Source organism: Sebastes fasciatus, chromosome 4, assembly GCF_043250625.1.
Source record: "Sebastes fasciatus isolate fSebFas1 chromosome 4, fSebFas1.pri, whole genome shotgun sequence".
Classification (NCBI taxonomy): domain Eukaryota; kingdom Metazoa; phylum Chordata; class Actinopteri; order Perciformes; family Sebastidae; genus Sebastes; species Sebastes fasciatus.
The window spans coordinates 12530574-12547241 of record NC_133798.1 but is presented as its reverse complement, the minus strand read 5'-3'; the positions used below and the strand labels follow the sequence as shown (position 1 = coordinate 12547241).

Below are 16668 nucleotides of genomic sequence, written 5' to 3'. Positions count from 1 at the left end.
ACACCCGAGTTCCCTGCACCCAAGCCACAGCACGAAGCACCACTCCAATTAACAAAAACAAAAAAAAGACCATCTAAATTCACAAACCAAAATAAAGAAAAACGCTAGACGATAAGCCCACACCCTAGCTCCCCACCACTCCACCATGTGCTTTCTTAAAATCGCTACCTGGAATGCTCGTGGGGTGCAGTCCCAAGCTTTTAGAGAAAAAAAATTTATTAATTTCTTATTGACAACTGATTTCGACATTTTGTGCACACAAGAGCTCAGACTCAACAGCATCGAGGACTCTGAGAACGTGTGTAAACTTTGGAACAAAGGTAAGGCATTTATATCTATTGGTGAAAACAGAGCAGACGGAGTAGGGGTATTTTTTAAAACATTTGATGTGACTGTTCTAAAAAGAAGAGACCTCATCCCAGGGAGACTTTTAATGTTGGACTGTATGTATAGAGGGGAGAAATACAGAATCATTAATGTTTACACTGCCCCTGGTAAAGCAAAAAAAATCTGCCTATTTAAAAGACTCAGAGAGCTGCTCACCATCGGTTTTAAAATTATTCTGTGTGGAGATTTTAATACAATAACGGAGGAAAACGACAGGTGTGGTCCAAATGATTTTAAATTAAGCTCCGAAGGGAGACTTTTAAAAGAAATCTGTGGGGAGGCCAAATTGACTGATGTATGTAGAGCCTTTAATCCATTCGGGAACGAGTTCACACGGTTTGATAAAAAAACAAAAACAAGAATCGACCGAATATATGTTTCATCAGATTTTAATGTAAATGGGTATGCCACTGCGCTTAACGACCTCTCTGATCACCTCTTAGTTAAAACTTCCGTGACTTCCAGAGCCTCCGAAAAAAGAGGCTTCTGGAAGCTCAACTCACAGTGCCTCAAAGACACCAATGTATTGACAGAAATGAAACAGGAAATACACAAAATTATACAACTAAATATTATTACAAAATCTGATATTAAATTATGGGAAATATTAAAATATAGAATAAAAGACTTCTTTAAATTTAAATGTAGAGAGTTAAATAAGGCAAAAAATATAAAATATGACACACTAATGAATCAATATATATTATTAAAACCAAAGAAACAAAAATCTAAAACCGATGAAGACCTTATATCAAGTATAAAAACACAAATAGATAGTTTTAATCATGAATTATTATATAGTATTTATAAACAATCAGAAGTGGATAACAGAGGAAACTTGATCCATGCTATCAAATCAGGACAAAAACGAACTCAAAGTAAATTTATAAAATATATAAAAAATAAAAACGGTGAATCCGTACACTGTGAAAAACAGAAAAGAGAGGTGATCAGAGAACAATGTATTGACGCATATAAAAATATTGATGTTGATGTAGGTTGTATTAAAATGTTATTAGAATCAGTCCCGAAATATAGCTCGTCAGACTACACTGGTCTGACTGGAGAGATCAGGAGAGAGGAGGTGATGGAGGCCATCCAACAGATGAACACTGGTAAAAGTCCTGGCCCAGATGGGCTGCCCACAGAGTTCTACCAGTTGTACATGGATGATGTGGTAAACCTCCTCACCTCCATGTTTAACGAAGGTCTGAAAAGTGCATGTATGGGGGACTCCTTCTATCAAGGAGTTTTATGTTTAATATATAAAAAGGGTGACGACTCGGATCTCGATAATTACAGGCATATAACTATAATGAATACCGACTATAAAATATTAGCTAAAATAATTATGAATAGATTAAATGATATATTAGATAAAATAATAGATAAAGAACAAACCTGTGCTATCAAAGGCCGTTTTATGTGGGATAATCTAAGTATACTTAGAGAAATCATACACAAACCAGACAAAAAAGGTTTCTACATAGTCAGCCTGGATCAAAAGAAGGCCTTCGATTACGTCTCCAGAGACTACCTCTGGGCCGTGATGGAATCATATGGCTTTCCCGAGACATTCATTGAAATGGTTAAATGCCTGTACACCAAATCAAATATTTGTATAAATGTAAACGGTGTTTTAACTGACCCCTTTGAAGTGGAGAGAGGTGTAAAGCAGGGCTGCCCTCTGATCCCTGCTTTGTACATCCTAGCCATAAGCCCCTTAATCAAGAAAATCAACTCAGACAGTTTAATCTCCGGTACAAGGGTAGGGCACATGCCCAAAACTACGTACGCAGATGACATAACTGTTATTATTAAAAACCAGTTAGAGATGGATGCTTTAACAAATAATCTGTCTCTATATGAACTTGCATCTGGCGCTAAATTAAATCAAAATAAAACTGAGGGAGTTTGGATCGGAGCTGAGAGGGACAGACAAAATATTAACATCAAAGTTAATCAAGAAATTAAAATACTGGGCGTATCCTTTTGTAATAGAGAATGTAGTGAAAGAAACTGGGAAAACAAACTATGTGACATCAAAGAAGAGGTGAAAAAATGGGAAAACAAGAGCACTAATTATAAAACAAGAGTTAACATCGTCAAAACCTCCATCCTATCCAAACTCCTCTTCCTAGCCAACATCTTTCCTCCATCCAACAAAATGATAATTAAATTAAATAAACAGTGTGTTAATTTAATCTGGGGTACAACCAGGGAAGTAACTAAAAGAGAACTAATGTTTAAAAGCAAAGAATACGGGGGGTTAGGAGCTGTTGAGCTGGGGAGTAGACTGCATATAGCTTTTATTAAAAATGTCTCTGCTGCCATCTGCAGGAAGGCTCTCTGGGTTGGAGATGTCTCCATGTGGAGAAAGAGGAGAGGTAGAGCCAGACAAGGCCCTGATTATAAATTGATATATGGAGACTTCATCTCACAATACCAAGATTTGCAGATTGACTGGAATGGCTTACCAAGTAAAATGATATTCAAAAAAATAAATGATTCTAAATATGGTGGCCTAATAAAACATAAATACTTAACTGACACTGAAAGTACTGAAGTAATTAAAACATTGAAAACTAAAAACCTCTCAGAGAGCATTCGAGATGTGCGGTGGCTGATATCTGTTAACAGACTTGCTGTAAGAGCTGTTGTCTCATGGAGTTGTTACGTTACTACAAAAACATGTCCCATGATTTATTGTAACGAAGACGAGACGCAGCAACACCTGCTCATGGACTGTTACAGAGCTCAGGAGGTCTGGTCCATGCTCCAAGGCCTCGGCCTGGCTCATGAAGTCGGTTATAAATCTGTGATGTATGGTTTGTTGGATGAAAAGATGTCTGTAAAACAAAAAGAACTTTCACAACTAATTATTAGCATCACTTGTTTCAAGCTGTGGAAAACAAGGTGCGTCATGGTCTTGGAACAGACTGTGATTGACAGCGATACCGTTGTGAAGCAAATACTGACTGACCTCAGAAGGAGGAGAACTTTGGACAGGACCCAGATCCTCCCATGGAGCCAACTGGACTTCTGATACCCTGTACTTTGCGAAGTGTATCCTGAACATTGTGATGTTTACCCTGAACATTGTGATGTTACCCTGAACATTGTGGGGTTACCCATGCCCCAGAGCCCGGTCCTTCCGGCTCCGGCCTTTATCAATTGACCTCTAACCTTGTGCGCTCAAGGAGGCACTTTTTAACGAACAATCAATGACTTCTCCACATAGCACTTTATTTGTATAACTGTCTTTTCTTTTTGTATTATTCTATTGTAATCCATGTCACATCCTATGTATATTCACCAAATTCCTGTAAAACTGTAAAAATTTAATAAAGTCTTTTTAAAAAAAAAAAAAAAAAAAGCAAAACCGGCGGAAAGACCAGAGCTAAGGCAAAGACCCGCTCTTCTCGTGCTGGGCTCCAGTTCCCAGTCGGTCGCGTTCACAGGCATCTGCGTAAAGGAAACTATGCGCAGCGTGTGGGTGCCGGCGCCCCCGTCTACCTGGCGGCTGTGCTGGAGTACCTGACCGCTGAGATCCTGGAGTTGGCTGGAAACGCTGCCCGCGACAACAAGAAGACCCGTATCATCCCCCGTCACCTGCAGCTGGCTGTCCGCAACGACGAGGAGCTCAACAAGCTGCTGGGCGGAGTGACCATCGCTCAGGGCGGCGTGCTGCCCAACATCCAGGCTGTTCTGCTGCCCAAGAAGACCGAGAAGGCCGCCAAGTCCAAGTAAAGCTGGAGACTCGCTGAGTGCTGGAAACCAGCCCCCAAAAGGCTCTTTTAAGAGCCAAACACTCCCAAGATAAAGAGATCTGGTCCTCATGTCTCTAATGCACCGATGACACATGAAATACTTTTAAAAATTGTTGTTGTATTGATAAAAGGCAAAAATCATGCAGAGGACTTATTAATAGGGTTGTTAATATCAAGCTGAGTCCAACTGAAGTTATTCCAGAGGCTGAACTACACACTCAACACCACGTGATAGACTTACATTTAACATATATTTACTAGGTCTATTACCTCCTTTTTATGTTAACTGGTACAATGTACCGAAATTAAACATCTAGAAAGAATAATAGTTATCTTTAGGATGAAAGCCTTCTTTTGATCAAGACTGACTATGTAGAAACCTTTTTTGTCTAGTTTGTTTATAATTTCTCTAAGCATACTTAAATTATCCCACAATAATCAACCTTTGATAGCACAGGTTTCTTCTTTATCTATTATTTTATCTAATATATAATTTAATCTATTCATAATCATTTTAGCTAATGTTTTATAGTCGGTATTCATAATAGTTATATGCCTGTAATTATCCAAATCCGAGTCATCTCCTTTTTTATATAACAAACATAAAACTCCTTGATAAAAGGAATCCCCCATACATCCACCATTCAGACCTTCATTAAACATGGAGGTGAGGAGGTTTACCACATCATCAATGTACAGCTGGTAAAACTCTGTGGGCAGCCCATCTGGGCCAGGACTTTTACCAGTGTTCATCGGATGGCCTCCATCACCTCCTCTCTCCTGATCTCTCCAGTCAGATCAGTGAAGTCTGACGAGCTGTATGTCGGGACTCAATTCTGAAAAAGTGTGTTTTAAAAAGAGATTTAAAAGACAAAACAGAGCTAGCATACCTGATCTCCTCCGGCAGGTCGTTCCAGAGTCGTGGGGCCCTGACTCCAAAGGCTCGGTCTCCTCTGGTTTTTAGCCTTGACCTAGGAATAACTAAAAGATAATAAGAGACTGACTTGAATACAAGCAGGTAGCGATGGCGAGATAAAGGGATGTATTTGAAGTATGGGAAGTTTTGTAGCCCTCCATTTGCGTTCAGCTTTACGGCACTTCGTTTTTATTAAGCGGGTGTTATTATTAAGCCAGAGCTGCTATTGTTGGCATTTTGGGCTTTTTTTCAGCCTAACAGGAGCAATGTTGTCTAAAATCTTTACACAGGTAGAATTACAATAATTTAAAATAGTGGAGGTATTCATTGAGGAACAGAGCTGGAGGTCAGACGAGACCAGGGCTTGGCAAAATGTACCTGCTGAGGATATATTGTCCCCCTGGAAAACAGCCCTCAGGAAAACTCATCAAGACCATCACCAACAATAACAGAAACGTGCTCATAATGGGAGATTTAATGCCAAACACACAGATTTTAACTGCAACACTACAAACAAATCAGGAATAACACTCAAAGAAATACTGGACACCAGCAACCCTTCTATCCTCAATAATGATGAACCAACACACATCCACTCTGCCAACCCCACCATGGACATACTGTACCTTGCCCTCTCTTCACCAGACCTCTCAGCCACATTCCACAACTTCCAAGTGAGCCACGACATCGGCAGCGACAACCTCCCCATCCTCGCCACCTTCTCCCTCACACTCCAGCACCTGCCACAACCACGGTACAACTACAAAAAAGCAAACTGGGAAAACTACAGGAAACACATCATCAAAGACACCCGGACATCACTCAAATCCCCCTCGACCACCATTCACTAGACCACCTGGCTACACACATCGGATCACTACTCACCCAGGCTCGTAACACATGCATCCCACTTCCCTCTGCCACCAAACCACAGCAACAGCTCCCACCCCACATCCTGCACCTGATCAAAAGGAAAAGAAAACTACGGAGGCACTACATCGAATACAGATCACCGGATACCAAAACAGAAATAAACCGGCTCCAGAACCAGATCAGACAACAACTCACTCTGCATTCACAGCAAAAATGGAAATCATTCTACAATAAACTGGACAGCGACTACAGATCCAACCCACGCAGCTTTTGGCAGAAAACAAAAAAACATGAACGGTGCACAAAACAAAAACAACATACCAACTCTCATACATCAAGGAAAATACATTGAAAATAACCAAGAAAAAGCAACCCTATTCAGAAACCACCTCCAGAACACTCACTCCTGTCCCTCAGATCCACACTTTGATCACAACTGGAAAGAAACTGTCGACATGGCTACAACCAATCCCCCCTCCCCCATCACTCACCTCAGCAGATGACCAACCACTGACACAACCAATCACCCCCCCAGAAATCATCAGAACTCACCTGAAAAAAATTAAAAATAAAGCACCTGGAGAAGACAACATAGACACCATCCTGATCAAACAAGCACCAGACACCTACCTCAACCTGCTCTCCCTCCTCTTCACCACCTGCCTCACCACCGGTCACTTCCCCTTACCCTGGAAAACAGCCATAGTCACAATGATCCATAAACCCGGCAAAGATCCAAAAGATCCCAGCAGCTACAGACCCGTCAGCCTCAGTCACATCGGTAAACTGTTTGAACGAATCATCACTGCGCGCCTCACACAACACACAGACAACATGGGATTCCTGGGCACTCACCAAGCTGGCTTCCGTAAAAACAGATCCACCACCGACAACATCCTCAGACTAACAGAATCAATCGCCCACAGTTTCACCAAAAAAGAATTCACCCTGGCAATATTTATTGACATTTAAAAGGCATTCGACAAAATGTGGCACAACGGATTACTCTACAGATTACAAGACCCAAAACTCCAAATACCACTTCCAACATACAACATAATTTCAAGCTTCCTCCACAACCGACAAATAAAGGTCAAGGTCTCCACTTCCCTCTCCACCCCTTTCACTCCCGAAGCCGGTGTCCCACAAGGTGCAGTCCTCAGTCCCCTTCTCTTTCTCATCTACATCTCCGACGTCTACTACCCCCCACCCACCATAGGACACATCTCACAATTTGCCGACGACCTCTGTTACTGGACTCACTCTAAATCAATTCCACTGGCTGCCAAAAAACTCCAAACATGCATCACAACAATAGAAACCTGGTCCAACAAATGGAGAATCAAACTCAACCCAAACAAAACCCAGCTCATCCTGTTCACCAGAAACACCAAACTCAAACCAACGATCCACCTCACCCTCCACAACACCCCCCTCACCCTGGCCAAAGAGGCAACGTTTTTAGGAGTCACTTTTCAAAGAAACATGACATGGACCACCCACATCAATAACCTGGAAAAACAAGGCAAACAACGACTCAACCACCTCAAAGCTCTATTTAACTCTATTTACAGTCCACACACCAATACATCCTTTTTTTTAGCCATCATTCTCTTCTAAAACATAATTTTTTTATCCATCACCCTTTTAAACACCATCCTTTTAGCCATCATTCTTTTACTTCTATCTATCTACCTGTTTATATTTATTTTACTTTATTTTTATCTTATTCTTTTTAATCTTGGCCTAATTTGATTTGCAGCCTGACTGACAGCCAGCCACCCCACCCCTCTCAAGCGCACACACACAGTCGCATTATATTGATCTTGCCAGTTATGTTGTTTTTTTTAAAGTTTTTAAAGTTTTGCTATTTTATTTGTTCTTTGTTTTCTTTGTTTATTTTTCTTTCTTTAATTTATTTTTCTCTCCATTTTGTTTTATCCATACTTCATGCCGGACGCCCCCTCAGTCAAAGCGCCCAAGAAGGGGAGAAAGTCCAGGAAGGAGAGCTACGCCATCTACGTGTACAAGGTGATGAAAAAGGTCCACCCAGACACCGGCATCTCCTCCAAAGCCATGGGCATCATGAACTCCTTTGTGGGCGACATCTTAAAGCGCATCGCCGGTGAGGCCTCCCGTCTGGCTCACTACAACAAGCGCTCCACCATCACTTCCAGGGAGATCCATCTTTTAAGAGCCACCCACTACAACTGAAGACATGTTCCTGTCCTTAAAGCTTTATAAACAACTTCCTTTTTCTTTTTAAAATAAAAGCTTTTTACAAATATGGTATAATTCACAAGTATTTTACAAATGTGATATGAATTGCTCCTCACATACCTAGTGTTTACTCAGTTTCTGTTGCTGCAGTTCATATGGTAATACTACAAAATATCCTGTTGGTTGGCATCTGTTAAACACCCACTTGTTCCCATATACCCGGGGTCAGCAACCTTTACTATGAAAAAGAGCCATTTTAGGCAAAAAAAAATAATAAATATTAGTCTTGAGCCACAAAACATTTGATCATTGTGATGAAGGTAACACAGTTTATAGTCTAAGTATATAGTATATAAGTCTAATGCAGTGAGGGCCAAAGTGCAAATGTACGACGGAGTATTAGGGTCACATTAAGGGGGGGGGGAATCAGAGATTTCCAGAATAAAGTTGTAATATGAGAAACAAAGGCGTAATATTGCGAGAATAAAGTCATAACTTTACAAGAAAAAGGCGTAATATTGCGAGAATAAAGTCATGTTTATGAAAAACAATTGAAAATAGCACGTAAAATTACTACTTTATAGTATTGTGACTTTATTCTCATATTACAACTTTTTTTCTCGTAAATTTCTGACTTTATTCTCGAAATCTCAAATGTATTTATTTTCCTCAATGTGGTCCTAATACTCCGTCGTACCGTTGTACCATAGACCTACAACAATGATAAATAAAAATGAAAATGTAACAGTTATACATTTCCATTTTTGAAAATCCAGAAGGAGCCACTGGAGAGGGACTAAAGAGCAGCAGGTGGCAGACCCCTGCCATATACTGTATTTTTACAGTTCAAAATGCACACATGTTGGCCCATGTGTCACCTTTCACTGCCAGTAAAGTCTTGAATGCTTTATATAGACATTTACACATCTTTACAGCACAATCTGCATTGTTGGAGCATTTCAAGCACTAATGCCAGAAAGGCTCAATTTAAAGTCAAAGTTTACATCTGTAGATCAAAAACCTGTTGCTGGATTGCGGATGACTAACTTACATTTAACATATATTCACTATAACCTCAGTTATGGAAGGTTATAGTAACTGAAAATGATTATGGCAGAATAATGAATAATCTAAAAAGATAATGTAGTTGATGTTAGGATATGGAGATGAAATTTAGCTGCACAATTACACATCCAAACATCACGAAAGCCAGTTAGTTTGTGAACAGATGTGACAGTCGGCACCCAACTGGTGCTGTGTTTATAATGAAATGTGTAACATTGACCATTACATGATTGTTTTATTTATTTTTTTAATTATTTTCTAGTTACTATATTACCACTTATTTCAGTACATAAAGATCATTCTAATCTTTATCGTTGCTATTATTTCCATATTCATTTAAGTGCCTATTATTATGATTGCTCTTATTAGTATTTTACACAACCCAGCTGACTGGTCATGTTGTGCTGCTCACACTCATCCTGAACATCCAGTTGATGCAGCTGCATCAATAGCATCAATGAATAGCCTTTATTTATTTCTCCTCTTAGCTCGCAATATAACTATTATGATAATGTCTTCTGTTAATGACAACAGCAACAATTAACAGGTAATCGCTCTTTAAGAATGATATGGGTGGCTCTTAAAAGAGCCTTTCTATCAGAGTGTTTGTTCAGACTGAGAACAGCTCACTTCTTCTTGGGTGCTGCTTTCTTGGCTTTGGGTTTGGCAACCTTCTTAGCGGGAGCTTTCTTGACTGCAGCGGCTTTTTTGACCACCTTCTTGGGACTCTTTGTCACCTTGGGAGCCTTAGTCGCCTTCTTGGGGCTCTTGGCTGGTTTCTTGGGGCTCTTGACAGCTTTCTTGGCCGCTGCGGGTTTCTTCGCCTTCTTCGGGGATTTCTTCGCGGCTACCGGCTTCTTCACAGTCTTGGGCTTTTTAGCCGCTGCGGGTTTCTTGGCTGCGGGCTTCTTGGCTTTAGGAGCGGCTTTCTTTGCCGGCTTCTCTGCAGCCTGCTTGCTGACCTTGAAGGAGCCGGAGGCCCCGGTCCCCTTGAGCTGGACCAGAGTCCCATTAGCCACCAGGGTCTTGATATTGGTCTTGACGCGGGCCTTGTTCTTGTCCACATCGTAGCCTCCGGCAGCCAGAGCCTTCTTGACGGCGGCCAGAGACACGCCGCTCCGCTCCTTGGATGCGGCCACAGCTTTAACGATGAGGTCTCTGACGCTGGGGCCAGTCTTCTTCGGTTTGGAGACCTTCTTCTTGGCTGCTTTGGCCGCCGGGGCGGCTTGAACTGGAGCTACTTCTTCTGCCATTTCCTCCTGAAGTTTAGTTCCTCTTCACGACAACACGAGAGTGAGACTGGACTGTTGAAGAGCTCGGCGCAGGGGGCTGCACTTAAACACACCATGAGAACCGTGGAGACTCAACCCAGCCCGTGGCTCCTCTGAGCATCTGAAAGCCGTGCCACTTGTGTTTTCTCTTCACTGATAAAACACTCAAAACATCATGTGGGAGAAGTGCTGAAGGCTGACAGTGAATGGAGCCGATAGCGGACTTGTGTCTCTTCATATTCAAGTCATGTTGAGCTCTGATGCTCTCTGCATCTTGTTTTTGGAGCCCCCAAACCTCACCTATCACCGCCGTGGCCAGCACTGCTCAGCGGCTTTTCTCACTCATTTCTCTCCTAAAATGATTTAAAATGCTTCAGAGCTCCATCAAAAGACGTTTTCCAACTGGCCCACATGTTTGTTCAGGCACTCAATGTAAAAACAACCATCTGCTGTTGATGAGTGTTTAATAAAGTGAAGTTATTGTGGTAGCAGCAAACACACTGATGATGGCCGAGGCTTATGGTGCAGTTTAGCCAGACTTCCTATCAGAGCTGCTCGCTGTGACTGTGAACATGTCCTCTGCTGAGGACTGATTTAATATAAATAGTTAATACTTCTACTATTAATGATCAAACACACTGACAAATTAATGTTGCCTGTTTGGGGCACCATAGTTAGTGACCTTATATGTTACAGTAACACTGTTGTATTGATACATATAAGTGCTGAACATTAGAAAACTTCATTAAGTGTTAAACAACAGGTATTCTGCTGAGGTTGAAAGTGAAGACTGACTGAAATTTAGATTTGAATTCCCTTCAAATATGTCAGAGTAACACAGCAGTTCTGATTCTACAGAGGTAACAAACTATTTTGTATTTTTCTGACAGCTTAATAAAAACAGTTTGATCCAAAATGACGATAGATGATTACTGTTATTATCATTGTCATTGTCATTATCATTATCATTATTATTTTTATTATTAGTAGTAGTAGTATACTAATTATTACTATACAAAGACTAAAATGATTCAAAAAGATTCAGTAATACCTGATGTATTAGTGTTCATGTGTCATATAATGTTTTTTTGGTGCAAAAAAATACAATAAATGAATTCAAAATGTGACGACACACATGTTGAGTGGATTTTAAGAGGCACTGATCTGAAAAGGTATAGTTTACATTTTTCCCCGTTGTTTCATATGCTATGTCACATAAAAGACATCTTTATAATAACATAATTAAATATATTTGTGGTAGCAGTAATGCCACCTGTCAGTGTACACAAGCACCCTGGACAGCTCCCTCATCTGCTACCTGCAGCGTCTCTGGTCCAATACAAAAGACTACAACCTGGTGGCAGCATCACAGCTGAAGATCTAAAGCCCCCTTGAGGGGCAAACAGTGAATAGTGATCAATAGAATTGACCGGACAGCTTTATGTGAGCTGAGACAACCGAGATGAAGAGTAAACACTGTGTGGTGCTGCAGAAACCGAACAGGGCCTTGGACAGTGACTGCTACACTTTGGTGCTGAGTGCTTTAAAACAGGTCTGTGGTTCACACTCAGTCTACATCATGTGAAATGTTCCACATATACAGCTCATACATACAAAGCAACACATAAATTAACATGACTAAAATACTACAGTAAATATTAATAAAATCAGTGCATTAAACAAAGTAAGAGAACTTTTGGCAGCAGGGAAAACATCTCAGTCTGTGTTGAAGCATTCCTCCATCTCTCTCCCTTATTGTGCTCAATAAAGCTGCCACCAATATTCATACTAGTGTCCTTTGCTAAAGCCCAACGGGAAATCCAAACAATGGTCAAATCTTATCACATATACAGGTGCAGCTCAAAAAATTAGAATATCACGAAAAAGTTCAATATTCTTTGTCAGTAATTTGAGAAAGTGAAAAAATAATATATTATAAACACATTGCACATAAACTAAAATGTTTCAAGCATTTTTTCATTTTAATTTCAATAATTACAGCCTACAGCTCAAAAAAGAAAAAAAAAGGTATCTCAAAATATTAGAATATTTAATTTAGAGTTTCAGTAAATTGCTATTCATACAGAATAAATACCGTGTATCTCTCGGTCTAGTTCAGTACATGCAACCACAATCATGGGGAAGGCTGCTGACTTGACAGTTGTCCAGAAGACGATCACGAGGGTCAGCCACATAAGGTCATCGCTGAAAGGGCTGGCTGTTCGCAGAGTGCTGTATCGAAGCATGTTCACGGAAAGTTGACTGGAAGGAAAAGGTGCAAAAGCAACAGGGATGACCGCAGCCTTGAGAAGATTGTCAAGCAAAGCCGATTCAAAAACTTGGGAGAGCTTCACAAAGAGTGGACTGAGGCTGGAGTCAGTGCATCAAGAGCCACCACTCACAGACGTCTTCAACAGATGGACACAGCTATTGCATTCCTAGTATCAAGCCACTCCTGAACCAGAGACAATGTCAGAACCATCTTACCTGGGCTAAGGAGAAGGAGAACTGGACCATTACTCAGTGGTCCAAAGTCCTCTTTTCAGATGAAAGTAAATGTTGCATTTCATTTGGAAATCAAGGTTCCAGAGTCTGGAGGAAGAGGGGAGATGCACAGAATCCAAGTTGCTTGAAGTCCAGTGTGTAGTTTCCACAGTTGGTGATGATTTGGAGTTCCATGTCATCTGCTGGTGTTGGTCCACTGTGTTTTATCAAGTCCAAAGTCAACGCAGCCGTCTACCATGACATTTTAGAGCACTTCATGGTTCCGTCTGCTGACGAGCTTTATGGAGATGCCGATTTCCTATTCCAACAGGATTCAGCACCTGCCCACAGTTCCAAAACTACTGATAACTGGTTTGCTGACCATGACATTACCGTGCTTGATTGGCCAGCCAACTCGCCTGACCTGAACCCCATAGAGAATCTACGGCAGGGGTGCCCAATATGTTGATCGCGATGTACCGGTCGATCGCAAAGGTAGTGTGGGTAGATCGCATGGCATTAAAAAAATAGACGTCAGCCTATCATCCATCCTCACTATGAAATTTGTCACTTGATTGACATACAGGGCAGCCAGTCTGACATCTGATCTTTTCTGACACATGGGTCACCACGCATGCGCATACAAGCGCGCCAAGTGCGGCAAAACTCTAGCAAGCTACCGAGTTGCCTAGTTAGCCTCCAATTTATTTCTTCTAAACTTAAGAAAGGGTATAAAAATGAGTGGGGGAGCTGGACCAAGTAAGAAGCCAAAAACCTACCACTTCCATACGGAATGGGAGGAGGACTTTTTTTTCACAATGTCATATTCGAAGTGCGTTTGCCTCATCTGCCAGTCTACCATTGCTATTCCGAAGAAGGGAAATGTGGAGCGGCATTTTCGGACTGTTCACAAAAACTACAACACTGACTTCCCTCCGAAAAGCGAGCTGAGAAAGAGAAAGGTGAAGGAACTAAAATCCCAGTTATATATCAGTTATATTGTACAATATGGGTTCATGCAGTTATGCAAAGTACACCCACATATATTGTACATATAAAGAATACTCAATATATTTATAAATAAATATATGTTTTGCATTTTTATAGTAGGTAGATAATTTTGACTTGGTCATTTTATAAGTAGCTCGCATGCTGAAAAAGTGTGTGCACCCCTGATCTACGGGGTATTGTCAAGAGGAAGATGAGAAACATCTAACCCAACAATACAGATGAGCTGAAGACCGCTATCAAAGCAACCTGGGCTTCAATAACGCGTCAGAAGTGCCACAGGCTGATTGCCTCCATGCCACGCCGCATTGATGCAGTAATTTGTGCATTTATTCACTCAATACCAAGTATTGAGTGAATAAACGCACATACTTTTCAGAAGTTGGACATTTCTGTATTATAAATCCTTTTTTTGATTGATCTTATGAAATATTCTAATATTTTGAGATACCTTTTGCTTTCTTTTTTTGAGCTGTAGGCTGTAATTATCAAAATTAAAATGAAAAAAATGCTTGAAACAATTTAGTTTATGTGTAATGAGTCTATAATATATTATATTTTCACTTTCTTAAATAACTGACAAAGAACATTGAACTTTTTCGCAATATTCAAATTTTTTGAGCTGCACCTGTAGAAATATAATTTTTTTTTTGGTACTTTCATTTATTTATATTATTTTATTCAGGTAGTCTCCCTCTTTTTTTCGATCAACATTTTCATGTTTTTTTTTGCCATTTCTCAAATGTGATAATTTATTAGACGCCAGGTAATGATAATATAATCACCATAAAACACTGTTGCAATATTACAGATGTTTTATCTGCAAGACTTTTAACAGGAGTTCAGCTCTTTATGTTGAGTAAGTGGGTGGCCCTTAAAAGGGCCTTTAGTGTTCATAAAGCAACAGAGTGTGTTTATCCACCGAAGCCGTACAGAGTGCGTCCCTGTCTCTTCAGAGCATACACCACATCCATGGCGGTCACGGTCTTCCTCTTGGCGTGCTCGGTGTAGGTGACGGCATCACGGATCACATTCTCCAGGAACACCTTCAACACACCGCGGGTCTCCTCGTAGATCAGACCGGAGATACGCTTCACTCCACCACGGCGAGCCAGACGGCGGATAGCGGGCTTGGTGATTCCCTGGATGTTATCACGGAGGACTTTACGGTGACGCTTTGCGCCTCCTTTACCGAGTCCTTTTCCTCCTTTGCCTCTTCCACTCATCGTTGCTGATCAATGTCTTTCTACTCAACAGTAAACTCTGGTCTGCTGCTTCACAGCTATTTAAATCATGTCTGAGGACGTGATAGAAGACAGAGGCGGAGCTCTTCTTCTTCTTTTTTGGATTTTCATGAAGGTTGATGATTAAACTCTTTGGTGCATCAGCGCCAACTACTGAACAACAGCATGAATCAGGGACAGCATGTCTCCTGTAAGACTTGTTGCTTATATACAAGCGAAAGTAAAACATTTTGTACTCAATAAACTTCTTTGTAGTTAAGTACAGTACCAATCATGATGTGACTATATGTAGAAAAATCAGCAGATATTGTAATAAGCTATTCTGTATGTTGTACTAGTTCATTTGATCTTTGTTTTCTCATCTCTTTCATTGTTTTTATTTATTTATTATCTTTATTTATCTTGTAATTAATCATGAAGTGGGGAAAACATTTACATAGTGTGGTTTTGTATGTGGTTTAGTATTTTGTGTTATTATTGTTATGACATATTTTATATATATATATATATATATATATATATATAAACAGCTGCATTTTAAAGCTGAAGTAGGCGAGATTGGAGCAAATATGATTAAGTCGCTATATCCTGACAGTAGAACAAAAAATCATGTCCTCCGGTGTTCCTAACAGCATCTGCAAGATTTCACAGACCGGAAAACAAGCAGTCAGAGCTGATCTGAGGTCTGCTGTCCAGCTGCCGTCTATGAGAGCCGGCTATCAATCATTCGCGAACTCCGACCAAACGGTCAAACTAGGCAGCGCTGATCAAATATGAATCAATATTATGTTACGTTAAAGCCTGTTTCTCTCCTCAAATGTTTTCAGAATCATCTTGTAGTGCACTGTTAAGCTGTAAAATGAGAAAGTTTGTGACATGGCAGCCATTGTGAAATCTGGTGAAGGAAAGTTTTAGCCATGATGAGGTGCAGTTTTCTCTCAGAACACTTGAATTACAATATGCTGAAAGGTTATTATGGAGTTTTTGCCCAATGATGCCAAAAACATACTGTCTACTGCCACTTTAACACGTCCAACAGTGACATTATCTTTAAAACTCACTCTGTCTCGTTCTGGGTGTCCAGTGTTCAAAGAAGCTCTACTGTGGTTAATAACCACCCCCCTCCTCAGATTGCTAATTTCTTTTATAATACTACCTATAAAATAATATTGTTACTGCATCACTTCGACTGTCTGTATAATGTTTGTGCCAAACCACCCTGACATATTTAGCTGGCCCTTGTCACATGACTGGAAACCAATGTGAGATCAGAACCAAATGCACAGTCACTTCCACATGTAAATGACAGACAGGATACGAAGCGTGGTGCTAATTTTCATCTGCAGATAAAATACAGCAAGATACTTTATTTGTGAGAATAAAGTGTCAAACACAGCAACAAGGGTAACATCTGCACATATTTAAAAACA

The 16668-nt window shown here is 40.5% G+C and overlaps 2 protein-coding genes across 2 annotated transcripts; both read right to left on the bottom strand.

Annotated features, from left to right (window-relative positions):
* Positions 1–9457: 9457 nt before the first annotated feature.
* Positions 9458–10943, bottom strand: LOC141765800 (histone H1-like). Its single transcript, XM_074632045.1, has one exon. The coding sequence runs from the start codon at positions 10482–10484 to the stop codon at positions 9858–9860; it is 627 nt and encodes a 208-aa protein (XP_074488146.1). The 5' UTR covers positions 10485–10943; the 3' UTR covers positions 9458–9857.
* A 3917-nt stretch (positions 10944–14860) lies between these two features.
* On the bottom strand, positions 14861–15267 carry LOC141765807 (histone H4). Its single transcript, XM_074632053.1, has one exon. It carries the CDS (start codon positions 15218–15220, stop codon positions 14909–14911), a length of 312 nt encoding a protein of 103 aa, XP_074488154.1. The 5' UTR covers positions 15221–15267; the 3' UTR covers positions 14861–14908.
* Positions 15268–16668: the final 1401 nt, after the last annotated feature.